Source organism: Falco naumanni, chromosome 5, assembly GCF_017639655.2.
Source record: "Falco naumanni isolate bFalNau1 chromosome 5, bFalNau1.pat, whole genome shotgun sequence".
NCBI lineage: Eukaryota > Metazoa > Chordata > Aves > Falconiformes > Falconidae > Falco > Falco naumanni.
This window is the reverse complement of record NC_054058.1, coordinates 35,675,383-35,695,216: the sequence shown is the minus strand read 5'-3', so window position 1 is coordinate 35,695,216 and position 19,834 is coordinate 35,675,383. Positions and strand designations below refer to the sequence as shown.

The following is a 19,834-nucleotide window of genomic DNA, read 5'->3' as shown; positions in this document are numbered from 1 at the left end:
CCAGGAGAGGCCCCAGGGTGTCACAGGAGAGAGGGAGAAAACTGGAGCAAAGGAAGAGAAAGCATGCCCACAGGCTGTGAATGGAAGAAAACATCAGTCTGGGGTAGTAGGGATGATTTCTCGGGGCAAGTATGCTTGCACAATGTTTGTCTAAAGGTAATACAGAAGAGGACAGAAACACCAGGAAGGGGCTTGCTTTACCACAGAGGGTCTGGGAATCCAAGGAGTGACACTGCAACATTGATGGAAAGAGCCAGGAACGAAACACAGGGGTCTTCCTCTCCCCCCACCCACCCCCCACCAACTCCTTCTTTAAATTTGGGTTTAAATACAAAAGATAGTATGTCCAGGTCTTCCCCCAAACATCAGCTGGGTTGCAGGAAGCTCAGGTGTGACTATCCCAAGCCCAGGAGGTGTACCAATGCATGCACACCCTGTGTTGACAGTGCACGCCAGCACATGCATGTAGGTGGTTTTGGTACATGTTATCTCCTGAGGGGCAGGAAGCTAAAATCCCAGCAGCTTCCCCGGAGTCCCAGCAGAGCTCGTCAGCCATCCCTCTTCCCCAGACCGCCCCAGTGAGGTGCATAGCAACATGGCAGTGGCACGCGAAGGAAGGCTGAGAGCACAGCCAGAAGTGATGCATTTTGGAGATCGGTCCATCAGGAAAGAAGAAGAAGAGGAGAAGGTTTTTCTTAGAAAACCTTGGCCTACGAACCAACCAAACACTTAGGCTGTGTCTTACTCCTTCGCTTCTTCTCCAGGCGGCGCAGGCGCTTCTCCTCCCGCCGGCGCGCCTCCTCAGCCTCCTGGTGCTGCCGACACTTGTGGAAGTTCTCCACCACCACCCCCACAAACATGTTGAGTACAAAGAAGCTGACGATGAGGAGGAAGGAGATGAAGTAGAGGAGCATCCAGGGGTTGTTGTTAGTCACTGGCTGGAGGAGGGAGGAGAACAGAGGGGGTCAATCAGTTGGATAGTGGTGGTATGGAAATGATGGGGGTGGGACATGCCACGGTGACTGGCTGCTGGGGAGGTGGGGAGGGCTTATGGAAATCAGGGGAGTGAGCTGGGAATAGCTGGGGCTACAGGCAAGGCAGCTCATGATTGCCTGACTGGATTTTGGCCACAGCTGGCAATTGATAGAGTGGGTGGGAGCCAAGGGCAAGGGTCTGCCTGCACAGAGTCACCCACAACTCAGGCACAGGCACAGCTCCAGGTCTAGTACAACACCAGTATGTGGTAAAATGGGTGGTCCAGGTACCAGGAGCACCTTCAGCTCAAGGGCAAGTAAAGAACACATCCACACACCACCAAAACAGCAACAAGACTGAAATAGAATGTCGTTCAGGATCAGAGAGAAAGGAGGCCCTGACTTTGACTGAGTCTCCTGACAAAAAGCCTACAAAACCAACAGTGGTGCACCTTGTGCAGAGGTTCAGAGGTAAATAGAGCATTATCCCCAAGGTTTAAGCCTGTGGCACTGCATCCCACGGTGGCAGGTACCTACACTGGACACTATCAAGGTCACTGCCTTAGCAGTAGAGGAATTGGGATGTAGCAGGCAGCAGCCCAACAGCCCATGCTTTACAGGGTATTAAAATAACCATCCGTGGGCCAGGAGGAAGTCAGCATGCCCAGAAGGGCACACAGCATTGTTGCTCCATCATCACAAATAGATCAAGGCCTGCTGTGAGATCCAGACTGAGTAGAGAGTGAGAATTACTAGACACCCACTGCACCTCCCTGCATGGACCAGTCATGACCCTGACCCCTTGCAAATAGGTAAGCAAAAGATTCAGAAGAGCCCTGGGAGGGGGTCTTGGTTTGAGGGATGTGTCTGAAGCAGGATGTTAAAGCGTGCTTCTGCCTTGCTAGTCTGAGGAAAGTGAAAAAGGTCCTTTCACAAGGAATTATTTATACCTGCTGGTCAACAGCCACAGCATCTAGTCCATTATACATAATATTGACCCAGCCATCCTTGGACGCCAGAACAAAGAGGGACATCAGAGCCTGCAACATACAAAGCAAAACAGATGTGAGGCAGGTGCATCTGGCATGCTGGGGGAAAAAAATTGTGGTTTTATGCTCTAACACACACAACATTGAAATATTCTTCCTGCCTGTGTCTCTGCACACATCAAAACCTGCTCCTTCCCCCGTGGAGGGGAGGGAGTTGGGGACAGGAAGCCATATGCAGCCAGACCAACCAGAAGAGAGAGGTTGTGAAAAACATCTGCTTTGCAACAGGAGGAAAAAGAAAGCCAAGCTCTCTGCTTCCACCACTTTTCCCCACAACCTGTAAACATCATCCTGATACCAACCCACTAGGGACACAGCTTCTGCATGAATACCCACGCCACATAACTGCTGCTCCTGGCCCAGGAATCAGCTCTCCAGGCACTGCACCTATGCCCCAGGGAGGCGTATGTATAGGGGGAGACAAACCCTGTGCTGGGTTCCCAGAGACAGGGGCTGCAGGCACACTCACCTGTCCCAGGTTGTCAAAGTTATATTTGTGGTGCACCCACTTGTAGTTGGCGGCCATGCAGTCGGACCGGTTGGTTATGTTCCTGATGTCAACTCCCAGGCAGTGGTAGAACTTGCCCTTGAAGAGCTGCAGGAGGGGAACGACCCCATCAGACCTTTTCCCTACAGGGTTCCCCATGCTCCCTGGGATGTGCAGAAGCTCCTGAGATGGTAGGTGGGCTGCAAGCCAGGTGGAGCATGACAGGTAGGGAGGACCACCAATGCAACATAAAGCACAGGCTCAAATATTGCTAAGGAGCCAGGGCCACCTTCTTAAATGCACACCTGCCTTTTCAGCCTCCTCCATTGCCCCAGGTCAACAGTTACTGTAAGCCCTTACCATCTGACAACCTTTAGGGCAGCTTTCCAGGTGCAGTTAGAGCCACTAGCCCAAAATGAAAAAAAAATAATCTGTTTGGTCCCCAAGAGTAATCTCCCCTCCCAGCTTCACAGTTACTGAAAGAGCTGATAGGAAAAGAGGACCTCAACTGAGGGTAAAGAAGCAGAAAAAACATCCCCTGCTTCTCAAGTTCTTTTTTTTCACAAAGCTGCGCTGCACTGCTGTGGCTCTTCTGCCCAGGGCTCCTTTCCCCATATGGAAGGTACTGGATTGTGCATTTGTACAGATGCATCAGAGCAGACTAAGTATAGCGCATTCCCTGAGATGGAAGTAACGCCCACGCCCTTGCTCCTCTGCAATGCAACAGCCAAAAATAAAGAGGATTAAATAAAAAAATAAAAAAAGGTTGTGGGTGGATTTAGGGCTCAGAGTGAGGGGAGAAAGAGAGCTGACTGGAGGCAGGGTTTGTGCAAGCAGGCACTGAGCTGCTTGCCCTTGTGGCGTAACATGGATGTGCCCGGCACAGCCTGTGCTATGCCAGCCCTGGACTCTCCCTATAATGCTGACCCAAACCCTGATCCAACTCCTTCCAGGTGTGAGCGTCAACTCCTGTCTCGCACATCCAGCAAAACCTGGCACATGGCTGTCCTTATCAATGGCTGTAGAGACATTATGGTGAAAGACAGCTCATGGAAGAGGGCAGGTGCAGAAAATTTCCTGGCTTGCCTGTCCCTCCTGCTCTGCTTGGCTCCCTGTGTCCGTTGCAGCACCTGGGGGTGCAGGTGCCTATGGCAGGGGTGGGGACACAGGGACTGTTTGATGAGCAGTAACAACCTACCTGCACACCCAGGATGCCAAAGATGATGAAGAAAGCGCAGCAGATGAGGACAATGTTTCCTATGGGCTTGAGGGAAGAAATGAGCGTCTCTACCACCAGCTTCAGGCCAGGGGCTCGGCTGATGACTCTGGAAGGGAAGGAAGGGAAGGGGTGACAGAGGGATGTTTGGCCTAAGCTAAGCATTTTCAGCAGCAGCGGACCCCCACTCTCCCTGTGCAATGACCCAGCAGTAGGGATCCCTCTCCTGTGACCAAAAAGCTTCTTTTGTCCCATGGGTTCGATGCCTGATGAGGTACCTCCTGGGCCAGAGCCATATGGCTAAGAGGAACCTCCCTGTGGCTTATGGCTTTTCAAAGACCACACTTCACCTGGCATAGCAGGATCTGATTCTGGGACATTTCCCAGGGGGGCCTAGTGGGAAGAGAGGACCAAGCAGGGCTCAGTGGGGCTCTGACCGGAGGGGACGCAAGGTGCGCAACAGCCGGAGGACTCGCAGCACTCCCAGGATTTTGGCGCCACCAGCAGAGGCCACTGAGACCACAATGTCAATAAGAGACACGAAGACCAAAAAGCCATCCAAGATGTTCCAGCTGCTGCGGAGATAAGCCTGATCCCCAAAATACAGGCCTAGAGAGACCACCTGCAAGAGAGGGGAGAGGAGAGGGGGTTAAATGGCTCATGTCCATGTTGCCTGGTAGAGGGCAGCTGTAGAGAGGGGAAGGATGGGGAACAGTTATCAACTCCATGTGACACTGAAGTGTCATATCATCTTTTCTTTTCTCCTGGATGGCTATGAAGGAAAACATCCTTGGGGAAAGTGGTGGCACATAACTCCAAAAATAACAGGGCCATGTTGTCTTCTCACCTTTCCTCTGCCTCCCTGAGCAAGAGCACACTGTAGGGAACACACAGAAAACCTTTCCCTGCCATACCACAGACCTGGGGCAAGTCTCCCAGTCCAGAGATCATCTGGGAAGTAAAATCAGGCACCAAAACCTGTACTTTGGCTCTTAAGGGAACAGTTTGACTCTCAGCAGTTCTCAACACCAGCAGGTGCTACAGAAGTTGTTGGCCTTGGGGAGAGCTGAACACCCTGTAAATCACAGCTGTAATTCAGGTATGAACTTTAGGGTTTAACTTCAGGCACTCAGTTTTAATGGTCTTTCCCAATCACAAGAGGCAAATAACAGGATTCCCCTATTGTTGTGGAGTGCTTAGACACCTATTGAATAATTGTCGCAACTAAGGACTTGTTACAAAGATTGTTATTATTTCCCCCATTCTTGCTCCAGAGGAAAGGGAACGGACATTTCACATCATTACTAAATCATACCTGAAGGCTAGCTATTCCTCCTCCTGGATACTAAGATTCCTTTGGATTTAAAGCCTATCGTAAACATCCCCTCCACAGGATGATGATCCCCAAGAGGGGATTCAGTATCTGCCTTTACCAAGGTAGAGGGAAGGACTGGCACACTGAAAAGATGGAGAGATTTTAGAAGGGTGCTGAGCAAACACGAATCATGTTGTTCCTGACACCGGGGAAAGGCTCTGAGCTGTTCATCTCCAGTAACTTACCTTCAGTGTCATCTCAGCTACAAAAATTGCTGTGAAAATGTAGTTGGACACCGTGAGAAAGATTCTCTCCTAGAAAAAACAGAGAAAGGCCTTAAATATATCTTGACTTCTTGTTACTCTGTCATGCCTCTGATGGACTTGGTATCTTTTGCTTTCCTGTGAAGGGTCTGAAGGTTGGGGAAATAAGAGAGGTGCCCTTGGCAAAGGTGACTGCTGGGAAACCTTTAGCTCATACTCATACACTCAGTGCTGTGCCACATCTGGGACAGGATCCTGCACAATTCTGCAAGAGCACAGTGGATGGGATTTGCAATGCATCCTGCACATCTGGTTTCAAGGTGCTGTCTGTCCCATTCTGCTAGTGCTGCTCAGTCCTGACCTGCTGCACTGACCTGGCACTCCTTCCTGAACGGCTGCTGAGCACTCACCACTCAATTGTGTGTAATGCAGTAAAGTCTGGGGGTCAGCTAACAAGCAGAAAACCCCATTTCAATTGCCAGCTTGAGTCATCTCCTAGTTGGCTCAAAAGCAGTGTATGTGAATGATGACATGCCATCCTCACAGAATGGAAGCGTTACTACTGTCTTTTAGTTCCTTGTTCCTATCCTTTTTGTCAGTCATCTCTTAACTGCAGGTGCCTGGGGGACTTTTACTTTCCAAGAAGTAGGCAACTAGGATTACTGTATCATAAAGTGAGTGGCCCCACTATAAGACCCTGCAGGGGAAGCACACGCTATGCAAATTACTAATACTTGCGCATTTTGAATACATGAGTGGGAGCTGGTGTTTGATGCTGAAGTTCTTTCAGAGGTCATACCAGCGCCAGGAACACGAACCTCTGGCAGAGGTTGTGCTAAAAAAGCAGGTGGGAGCAAATTGTGCTCACCGTGCTTCTGTGTTCGATCTGCGGTCTCTCCAGGGCAATGGTGATGCAGTTCAGGAAGATGAAGGCCAGCACAACATAGTCAAAGAGTTTGTGAGCAATGACGGTTTGGCAGAGGAGGCGAAACCTGCAAGACAGTTCCAGCAGGCACTTGAGCCTTGAGAAGAGCAAAGTTAGGAGCTATGAGAACAGAGAGGTCTGGCCAAAACTGAGCTCTGACATAGCAGCTTTCCTATCATTGACACTGATGTCCCTTGCCATGGCAATATCCTAGGGTGGCCCATGGTCACACAGAGAGCCTGGAGCAGAGCATGGACAGAGCAAGGAGCTGAACCTTCACCCATTGCCCCTGTGCTAGAGTGGTTTCCTATCCACTATGGCTCTGTGCTCTTCTCTCTTGCTCTGTAGAGAAGAGGCTGAGTTTGAATTTTCCTTCCAAACTCACACTTTGTGCCATGCCAGGACAGAGGCCACATGCTGAAAGTTTAGGAGAGGTGGGTAGGTTCACAGTCATGGGGACCACACTTCTGTCCACTCTGAAAGACACTGTACCCATCAACATAGGTGTCACACAGAAAAAAGAGCTCTCCCTCATGACCTGTAATGAAACCCACTTCTTTTCAAGGGGCAATACACATGGGTGAGAATGCTGTTGGCTGGGGTACATGGACATTTTCACTCTGCTAAAGGGGTCTTCTCACCAGGAGAATTTATCCAAAATTTCTTTTTTTCAGGCAAGAAGAGTTCTAACTTTGCCCTAAAAGATGTAATATGACTGCTGGTAAGTTGGTACTAGGACTGAAAGTGAAATGGAGAGACTGTTCTGGTACCAGGGGAGGAAATATCAGTATTATGGAGTTGTCAATAATACATTCCTTCTCCTTTTTGGGTTAATGTTAGTATTCCCTGCCTTGCTTTGCTATAAATATTCATGATTACACGAAAGAAAAATGGGATTCTCCAAAGGGAGGGAAAATTACAATAGCTATTTAGGATTCTCACCCTTCCTTTCATCTCCAGAATCAATGAAGAAAAATGTTGTTTGGCTGTAGAAGGAGAGATGGAGGAGACAAAACACATTCCCAGCTTCTAAGTTTAAAGTTGCAACCTTACATGCAGCTCAGGGGATGTGGTCAACACACCAACAGAATCTGCCCCATCTTCTCAACCCTCTCATTGCAAAAACTGTGCAAACCTGTTTTGCGGAGAGAAGAGATATATGGACCAGTCTTCCCGTAACTCACACCAGTCTGGCTTATAGACTTCCATCATCTTCCGTATGCGAAAGCACAGGCTCTGGAGGAAGGCAGCAGAAACAAGTGCCACTGGTTACTTCCCACTTGCCTGAGAGGCACTCTTACTTTCACACCTTACCCCAAAACACCCTTACCTGCAGTTCACCAGGTGCACTACCTGCCTTTCTCTAAGACCTCAAAGGAGGAAATGAACTCAAAGAGCAACAAGCCACTGAAAAGGCAGTAGGAGATGCTTTGCCAGGGCCTGTTTACCTCTTGGCATCTGCTTTTCTCCCCAGATCATTACAAATAAAACTGCTGGTGACCTTTCTAGAGCAGGATGTTGTCCATGATGCCTTCTCAGAGCTACTGGAGTGTCTCTGTGACATAAAGACAGTGTTTCCTCGCTACCCCAGCTAAACAAGAGGCCAGGATAGGAAGCCTTTAGTTGGCACTTGGGCTTGGAAGTAATTTAATTTCATACAGCATCTGTTCAAAGTTCTACTGACCCTCCCTCTACTTTTTCCACCCTTGGATCTGCTCACAGATTGGGCACTGTGGTCTCCCAGGCTGGCACTGCAAAACTGACTTGCCTTGTCTCTTGTGCCTGTGCTTCCTCCTCTGATCTGCCGGTGTTCCCCAAGCAAAGCTCTCGCTGCTCACACAGCCTGACCTTACCGAGCCAGCAGAAATCACTGGCCACACTGCTCTGAAACAACAGCCCCCAAATGTCCACGCATGTGCCTCACATCTGCCTTCCTCACACCATCCACCTGTATGACTGCCTTGCAGGCTGCCTGACAATGTGGTTTGAGCCTGTCGGGGCCCAGAAGGTCCCATCTGCATTCAGTCTGCTGTACTTAAAGCACCATTGCAAGCTCTCCCATCCACATGGCAGGGAGACTGAAACTCAAGGCTTTAGGGTTTTCCACAGTGCTGCAGTGTAACCCCAGGTTCCCTCCACTGAATACTCACATAATCTATCTCTTCATCATCCTCTCCCCGTTCCTTGCGATTGTTCATCTTGGGGAAGATCTCCTTGGATATACTGGGCATTTTGCCATTGCAGTCTTGATGCTCGCTGGCCCCAGATGCTGCTCCCAGCTTACAGGTCACTCTGTGGCTGGATGCGACCGAGGCCAACTCCAGCAGGTCACCGGAGTCTTTGTTGTCCAGGGAGAGTGTCCGGCGGTGATGAAACACCCTTCCTGTCCCATCCGTCTCCCCATCAACCACCCTGTGCCTTTCTCCAGACAGGAGGGATTCGTGCTCAGCAGAGGGAGGTTTGTGCTTCAGGCTATGTCCCCGGGCAAGGCTGTTCCAGCTGGAGCGACGGCTCCCCCAGGCTCCACTGCGGCCCCAGGCACCGTAGTGGGAACTGCGGGAGCTGGACTGTAAGAGAGCGGGACGGGGACTCAGCGACTCCAGGCACAAGGAGGGAGCATGCGATCCTATTTCAGATCACAGACTTCTCCCTGGGCCCCTAAGCCAGGAGGTTGCCATTTTTCAGCCGTTGAGGGAGTTGCATGGTGGGAATTTAGCAGCAATCTCTGTAAATCTGACAATAAATTGATAATGAGTTAGCAATGGTGTTGGCTGTGATTACTTTATAGCACCATCTGTGTGCAAAGTACTTACAGGGAAGGTAAATAAAGCCAAAGGCCAGGTGCCTGATGTTGTTACCTACACCAGCACAGAGCAGGAATAAAGCTCTCAAAGAATCCAACTGGCATCATTTTACACTGCCCTGCGGTAAAGGATTATACAAGGTACAGAGCGATGGATAATCTGACACACCATCTGACACACACTGCCAGCTCTCCCTGTTTAGAAGTAACAGTGGCACGAACCCTTTGAGCACCAACGCACCCCCAAAAGCTCTGTATGTCAGTGGGCAGAAAGCCCAGAAGCTGACATTACAAGGTGGTCAGGTCTGAGATGCATTGGCTGGACAGCCAGCAGTGCTCGAGGAAGTGCTAAGGGGCAGCAGGACCTGCTATGGGGAGCTCCAAGTCAAGATTCCTCTCTTCATTGTTACAAAAGCTTCCAGAAAACCCATCTGTTATGGGACTTGGCAGTTCTGGCATCACCCAGATATTCCTATGCTCTTAACACTTATGGCATCATTTTGTGTCCTGTGCTCTACAAAAAGAAGGGAACAGCAAGGTGACAAAATGTGTTTCATTCTAAGAGGGAGACTGTCTCCTTAGCGCTCCCCCTCTCCAACCAAAGGAATACAAAAGACCTGAATCCCACACTTAATGGAATATACATCAACAACCTGGAAATAGACTTCAGTAATTTGGAAATTTAGATACATAATGTGAACTTCCCTGGCTTCCTAAAGACAGGCAATGGGCTTGTGTTAGAAGCCTACAGCAGGAGTGCAATCCTCCACAGTCATCCCCAGATGATGGCAGAAAGATAACAGAGTGCTTGGACTTCAAAAGAAGGATGTGACACACATTTCTACTCACTCACTCACCAAGGACCGTTGGTCATAGGTCATTCTCCCCAGAGACATCACACTGCTCTTCCGGGAGCCAACAGCAAGACGGATCTGGTCGGGCTGCAGGGAGTTGCGTGAAGAGTTAGTGATTCCCCCAGCACCCACTGGTGGGTTGGAAGAGGGCAAGGATGGGTCTAAGTGTCCATTAGGTGTCACAGGAATTGCACAGAGCTTGGGATCTGGGTGGAAAGATGCAGAAAGAAGAAAAAAAAAAAAAAAAAAAAGAAGGTGGGTTCCTCACTATCCAGTGACTGTTTCAATCTAAGCTGTTTAGCATGTTAGCAGCAGCTAACAGAATATTAACTGTTCAGCATCAGTCAGCATGGATTCTGATTTAGGGTGCTGTGGCAAAATCACACTGGGAAGACTTTGAAGTAATCTCCTCAGTCCCCAAAACTGACGGCAGCTCTCCTGGGGGCCAGACAGACGAGCAGAGTGCTGGTCAGGCAGACTCAGGCTGACAGGCATTCCAAGAAGCCGAACCCTGGCAGCAAGGGGAGGAAAATACGCTTCTGCATGCCAAGAACAGGCACCTGCATCTTCAGGTCTGAACAAATACCACCGACTGTCAGACAGTCTATTTAAAAGCAGTTAGGCTGAGACACTGAGGAAGAGACTAAGATATGGGGAGACCTGCAGCCATCTATGTGCTGGGGTCACCTTTAAATTTTGGCAATCATACTCTTCATCCCAGTCTATCCTACTGCGCTGGGTCCCTTGAAATGACCAATTACCAATTATTGACCTTGAAGATCCAGGACACTTTGGAGGGGTATGTCAGGTTCTGTGGATGACCATCAGCATTTGTCAAGATGGATGGAGAGGATGGGGTACTGGATTTTAATGCCTGAAATGACTGGAACAATCTTTTTTGTTTGACCTGTTGCATAATGAAGGTCACATAGCCTCACCTACATGCAGCATCACAGCCATGAGTTCACCGAAAAGCTCCATAACTTCTTCCCGATCTGCCTTCCTAGTGGTTTAGCTCCCTACATTCAAGGTAAACTTTGATATGGCACAGCCATATAACCCAGGATCAGACTGCTGTGAGAACAGCTAAGTTGCAGCAAAGAGCTGTGGCAAGCCAGTACTGTGGCCACTGCCCTTTTCTGCAGGAGCCGCATTTAAGCTCGGACCTGTGCCTGTGGTCCTTGTCTGGGTGAGTATGCTTGTGCCTGTCCTTGCACCTTGCTGATCCTGATCTTGTCTCACCATCTGGACTGCTTGGCTTGACCTTAGACCTGGCTCACCACTGTGGACTTGCCTGGCAATCACTGAACCATTGGCTGACCCTGACTAGTATCGGTGGACCTGCTCTGCTCACCTTGTGCAAGTATTGTGCCTTTGTCGGTGTGGTCCTGCCTAGCTGTCCCTCCCTTCAGCTCCTTGCTCACCATCCACTGCAGAGCAAGCTACTCTTGCTGCTCCCTACCACCAAGTTCTGCCTGAACTATAATATCTCTTGTAGAAAGACTTGCAGTCTTCATGGAAAGACTTTGAGGGGTGGAGATCTCACATGGTAGTTTGTAGGCAGGCTGTTCCAACAGTTAATTATCTTTCCTTAAAAAAAGTGGCTTTTTTCAGTCTGAATTTGTCTAGCTTCGGCTTCCAGCCTTTACAATCTCATTATGCTTTTTTTCTGCTCAGTTAAAGAGCCATCTACCATCAGAAATCTCTCCTTATGGTCGGCACTTACAGCGTATGTGATCGAATCACTTATCTGGTTTCTCTAAGCTTCATTAGCCTCTCACTAAGAGGCAAGACTTCCAGATTTGTCTGAGTCCTTTTTAATGTGTTGCTATCCCCTATTCAAATGTGGGTCCCAGCTTTGGACACAGTGTTCCTGAAATGGTGCCCCCAAAGCTAAGCACAGGCAGTCTCACTTCTCACTCCTAGCTGCCACTCTGTAGGTTGTTCAAGAACTGCTCCCCTTAGCTATCACACTCCTTAGGGTGTCAACACGGCTCTGTTTTTGTACAGACAACACTACAAACTAGCGTAAAGTTCAAAATGAAACCTAATAAGTTATTGGAATTGTATTTTCTGCAGAATCTGCTCTCAGATTTCTCACTAAACAGCAATGGAAGATAAGCAAGTGAGGCTGTTTGAGCTATTGTACCTGAGCCTTCCTGGTCCTCTTGGAACTGATCTAACTCCTCCATGTTTGATGAACTCTGATCTTCATCTGAGAATGACCGGTTGGCATCACCCTGGAACACACAAATTATGAAGTTGGGAGCTCATAAACAGAACAGAACATTTCTTCTTGTCTTTCATTGCTATAACAACTGTTAAATCTTCCTTGGAAGTGAGGCATCAGTATGATCACTGGAAAGTGTCTCACATGACCTGGGATAGCTGACATACCGTGTTCTTGCTTTTGGAGAGGCAAAGGACTCACCCTAGTAGAGCAGGGCAGGGTCTGTTGAAAAGGATGGAAATTGTGAACTGCCTTCCAGAGGGCTTGTCTCTTTCCTTGCAAGGATTAATTCTGTCATCTTTGTAATCTTTTTTTTTTTTTTTTTTAAATGAAGCCCACTCTGAACTTAGCAAGGGAAATGACAGAGGCATGATACTTTGGGAGTCCTCCAGCCCAGTACCCTCACAGTTTCTCAGAAGTCTCCTTTTTAGCACCTCTATTCCTCCTCCTGATGAAGTTCTGGTGGCAACTCACCTCAGCCTGGAACCCCTCCACGAGAATGGCTACCAGCAGATTGAAGAGCACGTAATTGCCAAATGTCATGAGAGCCACAAAGTAGAGGGATGCCCATGGTGAGGTGGAGGCCATGCCATTATAGAGCACAACATTCCAGTCCTCCTGGGTTAGGATCTGCAACCAGGAGCAGAGGCCACATAAACAAGAAGGAAGAACACAAAGGGGATTCTCAGAAAAGGACAGTGAAAGGATACACATCAGGACCACAACAGGCCTCTTAACTTCCCCATAACCACACACTCACTGCCCACTGTCACTGTCCAGCTGTTGTGCTGCCCTGATAACATGAGCTGAACAAGAAGAAACAGGAGCGACCATGAGGGCAGTCATGTACTGAGGTGATGGTGTTAAACTGGGAGTTGCCACAACAGGAGTGACCTTTGCAAACTGTCTCCTAGGAAGGAAGAAGCATCCCTGTCTGAGGATACACCAGTTGTTTGGTTACAACACACAATTGTTCCTCCAGACATCACATGCCGCAGTCTTTTGTGTGGTCTTTTGTGTTGTCAGGAGCAAGTTCGAGGCTCCACAATGAGAAAAAGCTCCTCCTGATCCTCTCTGTTTTGCCCTAGCCCACCTGTAGAAAGCAAAGTGGGATCACCTGGAAGACAGTCACAATGGCCCACAGCAGGGAGTCAAAATTCTTCCGGTCAGGAACTGTATCTCCTGTGTCTGTCCTGAGGCTAAACTTGCAACCAAAGATGTGCATTCCCAGGATGCTGTTGGGACAAGAAGTGGAGATGGTGTCAAATTTAAACATCTCTGCCATCACAACCAGCTCATAAGAGTCATTCTCTTTTCCTCACAACAACATAATGCAACACCACTGAGGCAAAGGGTAGAACACCACAGCCAGACCACTGGGATCTATCCATCAAGAACGAGCTGTGTATTGCAGCTCTATAGCTCACAAAAAACCCTTGCTTTCCCTCTGTACTGCCTCAGTGCTCATGTATTCCCTCCAGCCTGGCCTTCAGATCTATTCTCTCCATTATTCTTGTTTGCTCTGATTTTTCTTCATCTCCCTAGCACTGCATCCACTTTGGATGCAACAGACTTTCTTGGTTGCTTCCTATCACCCTTCTGCCAGAGTCAGCCTCCAGACTGAACTGCTCCTGCAGCTAGTGTTGATTCCCAAGAGACTTCACCTATCCTGCAATGGGACATTATGCTCAACGTGCACATTTGGTGGCAGCATTTCTCCACCCTGTCCAGGCCAAATCTTCAGCTGCTGAACCCAGTTTAGGGCAGCAGTAACCTCAGCCCTTATGAACAAATAAACTTTTGTCAGTGCTCCCACATGAGGAACCCACACGAGCCTAGAGCAATGGGCAAGACAAGTCATGCAATCACGCTCTGAAGTTGCTGTCCACATGAGCCACACAGTGCCTCTCCAAAACACTGACTCAACTAACTGCCTCCTCACCTGAATATAAAGATGAAGAGCATGAGAAGCATGCAGAAGGTGGCTACGTTGTCCATAGTCTTCATCAGTACCACAAGCTGGCGGCGCAGTGCAGGCATGAAACGCACCAGCTTCAGTACCCGCAGGAGGCGGAAAGTCCTCAGCACAGAGAGGCCCCCGTCCGACTGGCCGATGATCTCCCAGATGCTGTAGCCCAGAGAGGCACAGGGAGCACAAGGGACAAAATGAAAGTCAAGTGAACAAACAGAAGAGAGAGAAGAGTAACAGCATTCATCCAAGTTTTCACCTCTGTGTTGGCAGCAAGTATAAAGGGGTCAGAGAGAAAACTTGTCTGAGCAAGCTATAATTAGAAGCATATGCTGTATGTTTATACTTATGTGTAGAAAGCTGCATACTTAAGTGTAGAAAGCTGCATTTCTCCCTTAAGAATATGAAATAGCACTGCCTGTGGCAGGAATGAGGAAAGGTTTGCAGCATTCAATTCCAGCAAGCCAAATTCTTCTACCACACACTAAACCTTTGTAGCACCCTTAATTTGTGCATTTTTATATTCCACAGCTAAAATTTATTATGGACTTACAAGGCAATTGTAATTGCCTTCATGCTACAGAGGAGAGAACTGAGGGGCAGAAATGCTATGTGGCTTGCCTAGGGTCACCAAGTGTTGGGAAAAGACATCTTGGTCTCCCAGTCTTTGGCCTTGGTGTATCAGCTCAGCTCCCCCTAGTATAGCCGCTAAATCGTTTTTGAAAAGGCACAGTAAAATGTGCAAGCTCTGCAGTACTCTTTTCTATGTGTATTTCAGTTGATCCCCACAGCCCTTGTCACCTGATGATGACGATGATACTGTCAAAGATGTTGTAGGGGTTGCGGAGGTAATCAAAGAGACCAAAAGCAGCAAGTTTCAGGATCATCTCCAGCGCAAACATGCTTGTAAAGACAACGTTGCTGATCTCCAAGATGTTGGTCAATTCCTCTGGCTGGAGAGAAGGCAAACTGAGAAAGTCAGAACTGAAAGAACCCTGAAATTATGAGGAATAAAGTGCCAGTGTTTCCAGAGGACAGGCTTTGTAGGAAGCTGCAAAGCTCCCATGAGTTAGATTAGAGGGGAGCAGGATAGAGCCACTTGCACTCTAATTCCTTTGCACATTTACTACCTTCATCACAGATTAAGTCTCTAACAAATTCTTTTACTAGAGGTGGTCAGGAGCCCCACAGCCATTCACACAGCCACGGCTGACCAAGCGTCTCCCACATCCCACTCCATACGCTGGTCCCCCGGCTAAAGGCTGCTTTACTTTGTGCAAAGAACTTGAACACATTTTGAAGCAGGGCAAAAGTGGCTCATCTGTGGTCAGCTTCTTTCTTCAAGGGCTTCTTCCTCTGAGGTTTCCACAGGTAGATCACACCACTTTTTGCTCAAATTCTGAAAACATTTGGCTGATAGGGAAACAGTTCCCCATCCTCCTCTAAACCTTATGGCACTTCTCTGCCCCTTTCCTCTCTATTTTTTCCCTTCCCCATTTTTATCTCCCCCGCTCCCCATCACATCCTTGGTATGCACTAGTCTTCCAGTCTTGCTGCAGCAGCCTTTTCTCATGCCTCTGTCCTGAAAGTGGTCTCAATAATTACCCATGCAAATATCAGACTGGCTTAATAAAACAGTGAGGACACGTACACTGCTAACACCAACATGTAAGGGACAGGAAGAGCAGGAATAGAGTGAGGAAAAGAGAAAAATGAAGGAAGAAGAGAAAGGCAGATACACAAGGTGAAAACTCCAGGGATGACACAAGATGACTGTGTTGAAAGAAGAAAGAAAAAAAACAAAAAGAGGGGAAAAAAAGCAATCTGACCCTGCCTTGGACATGTTTTTCTGTTGAATCTGACACATCTTTCAGCCCCTGCGATAAGCCTTATCCAGCAGAGACCAATGTGTTTGTGCTTATGAAAATGTTTTAATGATTCCATCAGTGGAACAAGCCTAAGCAAATTAAATTACTCCTCCTTTTGGTTTCTGAATTCAGTGTATGCAGAAGTGGAAACTTCTCTGACAAGGTCAGGAATGGGTCTAGATTGTTTCCTCAGGAATGATGAAACGTTGCTGCAGAGGGAGACAGAGGTTGCACTGGTGTCATTGATGAGGGACGTCAGGGTATTGCCGTCCCCTTTGAAATGGAGGCATTCCCTGCACTGAATTTGGGATGGATTCATCTGCCCAAAGCACTTCTCACCCAGCTACTAGGACTGAACCAGGCCAGACTGCAAGGGCTGAGGTCTCAAACAAGGTCAGATGCATGAGGGACAACACATACGCAAGCCTGCCCATGTTTGCACATACTCAGAGATATACATACATAGCTCAGGGAGACTTCCACAGTAATGGCAAGGTACAAAATGTTCCCAAAGAGAAAAATTTTCTGCCAGTATAATGGGTTGCATCTTGGGGACAGGTTAGAAAACCCATGGCCTTCAGACTGCACAAGGCTGCCAGGGCAGTTCACCTGGCTGTAGCATGCTGCTGGCCATCACCTTCCCAAGCAGCAGCTGGTGGGGACCCGCTCCAGATGAAGGTGCGTCACCTTCCCAACCAGAGGGCCAAGGCATGGCAGCTCCAAGGCACTTCTGCAGGGCTCCTCTGGCCCAAGTTTCCATGTTTACCTTCGGGCAGGTATATCACACCTCAGACAAGGTTACATATTTGACATTTAACCTACTGCATCACTGAGCCCCAGCTCCAAGTCTCCGACATGAGTCTGATCCAGGCTCTGTGGCAGCAGGTAGTACTGCTCTCACTGTTTGGATACCCGTGCCAAAAAGGTGGCTGAAGACTCCCCTCTTCCTTCACATTGGTCTGAGCTATGCCTGGCCACCAGGCCACTCTTTCAAGCATCACATAAAATGGATGAGAACAAGAAAACTTCACAAGCCTGTTGTTCAAGGCAAGAGACGACAGACACTCCTGGCACTGTGGAAACAAAGAAGTGAGTCCCTGCAGGCCAGAGCCAATATTTTTATCATGAATTCAGTATTAGTTCCCACTGGGAAGGGGAGTCATGGTCTTTCCCTGATGATTGCAAAATTGCTGCTTTTCTGAAGGGCAGTCTTTGTGCTGGCTGTGCCTGCTCTTTATTCAGCTAGTGGAAGGGAAGGTGAGAAAGGAATGTGATTCTGGATCTGACCCTCCCCCTGAAGCTGGGGGCTGCTTTAACCTCTGCTCTGGGGCCCCGATCCTCCTAAGAGAGCAAATGGACTACAAACTGCTCCTCACATCTTGGATTCTCACACCCTTTGCTAATTTCTTGCACTCTTCATTGCAGCTTTTTATTGAAATACTCCATTTCTTTGAAGTCAAAAAAGGGCAGATGGCTCAATTTCCATCCATAATTACATTTGAATAACAAAACCATCCTGAAAATGAGGGGGAAAGGAAGTGAGATAGGAGCAGAGAGAGAAAGAACGAGAAAGTGCACACGGGAAGGGAAAGATGATCACTTCACAGAGAGCCAGGCAGTAATGACACTTGCTGGGAACATGAGGTCCATATGCTAAACAGAGATGCCAATTTCAGCCTGAATCAAATGATTATGTCAGTGAAAATGAGCAATGTAAAAAAGTGACAGGCTATGATGGTGGATTATCCTCCTCTCTGCTGTCCACACATTCTCTCTTGTGCTGTTGTAGGGAGCAATTGATGTTTGAAAAGCCATACTTGCACCTTACTTGTGGAAAAGGTCACCTGTTCCCTCACCTCTCCTTCCCTCCCTGACATCTGTTTCTCTAGTCAAGCCTCCACCTGTTAATCTTTTTCTAATGGGCCATCAATCAGCCCCAGCAAAGCATCCTTCCTAGAGAGAGGGGCAGGAAAAGGAAAGGGAGATGGGCAGAGAGAAGGCAGCGAAAGAAGATTCAAAACGCAACGCTGGAAAAAAAAAAAGTAAAACACATTCACTGACACACACAAGAAATAGAGAAGAAAAGATTTTGAAAAATGGAGTAGGAAAGAAGTAAAGGCTGTGGAAGGAAGTGCAACAAAAGGAATGAATTTTGGGGGGGGAAACGTTAAAAAGACAGAGGAGCCATCTGGAAAGGCACACTCACTGGCTGAAGGCAGATCCTGCATTGCAGCCATTTCTGGAGATACAGATAATTTGGCAGAGCGCAAAGACCCATCAGCTGGGTGCCAGGGTGGCAGCATGGGGGCCACCATGGCCTGTACGGGGATGCCCTCGCACCCAGGGCAGTGTGGCCATGAGTGACAGTCGACAAGGCTGTTGGCTGGGACACAGCTCGTGTGGGGGCATCTCTCTGGCCAGGGAATCGTGAACTTGATGAAGGGGACAAGCAGACAGGGAAGTGGTTCTCTCCTTTTTGTCCTACTGACAGATGGGATCTCCAACACAATGAATGTGTCACTTCACAGTTGTGAGATCCCCAGGCTCCCACAGACAGTACTCAGGCATTTATCATCAAAACCATTAGCAAGGCTTCCTTCTCCCAGGCCACCAAGGTTTACCTAGAAACTGTAAATTGAAGTTTCCACAAGGAAAGGTCTGGACTGAAGGGTTTTTTAGTCCCAAGAAAAAACAGGGAACACCAGAAATCTCCCCACAAGAAGTCTGTTCTTATTGCCAAGCCAGGATAGACTGGTTTACGCATACACTAGGAGAGAAACTTGAACAAAACTGTGGGAGCTGGGTATTGGATGAGGAGGGTGGCTTGAAGGGGAGAGAGATCCCAGGGTGCAAAGCATGCTCAGAGCCACTGTTTTAACCTGACTGGTTCACCTACTCTGCATATGGATCTCTTTCCACATCCATGAAGCTACCTAATCCACATCTTCATGGCATGAAGCGCTTCATCCCTAACGAAGTACATCAAATACTAAGAGTGAAATGGATAGCTCAGATCTCCTTCAGAGCTCCTGCCCAGTGACCAGGAACTAGAACTGAGGCAACAGAAGGTAGCAGCTCAGCTTTTTCCCCCCTTTTTTCTTATTAACGTTGGACTTCATGTGTCAGACTAGACCAAAAATGTAATTAGTCAATTATCTGACAGCAGCCAGAAATTGCTACAACACAGGAAAGGTTAAGAATATGCAGACCACATGAAGCCCCTGCAGGAGAAGTTTCTCCTAACCAGGAGTAAATTTGCAACTGTCTAGAAACTGAAGAGTAATTGATGTGATCTATGCAGAGCAGCCCTACCAAATCATACCTGCACATCACTGCCTCTGAGAACATGAGAGAGAAATATTCCACAGAGAGGTCTCTCCATTCCATTTTTACTCACCATTTCAAAATCAGTTGACAATAATCAGAAAAGTCATAGAAATCACCCATGGAACATACCAACCAGCTTTTACTTTCTCTAATCACTACCCCACAACCAATGCAGGATTTTGTGATGTCTTGTTATAACCTAGTTTTACAAGACTGAAGTAGCATGCTTTCATCTACAACCCCAGGGAGACTGTTCCATCATTTACTAAATGTCAGTATGATGAGCTGGCTTGGACATTTGCTGAATGTTTCTAACAAGCAGCAAATAGTAAAAAGAGAAGCAATAACTTTAAAATATGAATTTGTGGATGCAATAAATGCTGGTATAAAGGGAAATCACACAGGCTAAAGGATATGAAGGTACTGATCCACAGGGCTGGACTAGTTAGAAAACAACGGATCGCCCCTTGATCCACACAAGACAGACCTCATGAAGTATTGATCTGATGTACAAAGGAATACTGTAATTAGATACTAGAGAAGATAAACCAAGT

At 48.0% G+C, this 19,834-nt stretch overlaps 1 protein-coding gene across 1 annotated transcript in view; it reads right to left on the bottom strand.

Moving 5' to 3' along the window:
* Nucleotides 1–19,834, bottom strand: part of CACNA1I (calcium voltage-gated channel subunit alpha1 I) — a 91,940-nt gene that overhangs the window by 21,428 nt on the left and 50,678 nt on the right. Inside the window, exons 9-23 of the mRNA XM_040596766.1 lie at nucleotides 14,887–15,038; nucleotides 14,059–14,244; nucleotides 13,234–13,351; nucleotides 12,591–12,746; nucleotides 12,036–12,126; nucleotides 9,890–10,092; nucleotides 8,380–8,796; nucleotides 7,365–7,465; nucleotides 6,173–6,296; nucleotides 5,287–5,355; nucleotides 4,164–4,348; nucleotides 3,709–3,835; nucleotides 2,493–2,618; nucleotides 1,925–2,014; nucleotides 746–938 (exon numbers count right to left, since the gene is read on the bottom strand). Coding sequence (XP_040452700.1) covers nucleotides 746–938; nucleotides 1,925–2,014; nucleotides 2,493–2,618; nucleotides 3,709–3,835; nucleotides 4,164–4,348; nucleotides 5,287–5,355; nucleotides 6,173–6,296; nucleotides 7,365–7,465; nucleotides 8,380–8,796; nucleotides 9,890–10,092; nucleotides 12,036–12,126; nucleotides 12,591–12,746; nucleotides 13,234–13,351; nucleotides 14,059–14,244; nucleotides 14,887–15,038 — 2,338 coding nt within the window. The remainder of the gene's footprint in view (nucleotides 1–745; nucleotides 939–1,924; nucleotides 2,015–2,492; nucleotides 2,619–3,708; nucleotides 3,836–4,163; nucleotides 4,349–5,286; nucleotides 5,356–6,172; nucleotides 6,297–7,364; nucleotides 7,466–8,379; nucleotides 8,797–9,889; nucleotides 10,093–12,035; nucleotides 12,127–12,590; nucleotides 12,747–13,233; nucleotides 13,352–14,058; nucleotides 14,245–14,886; nucleotides 15,039–19,834) is intronic.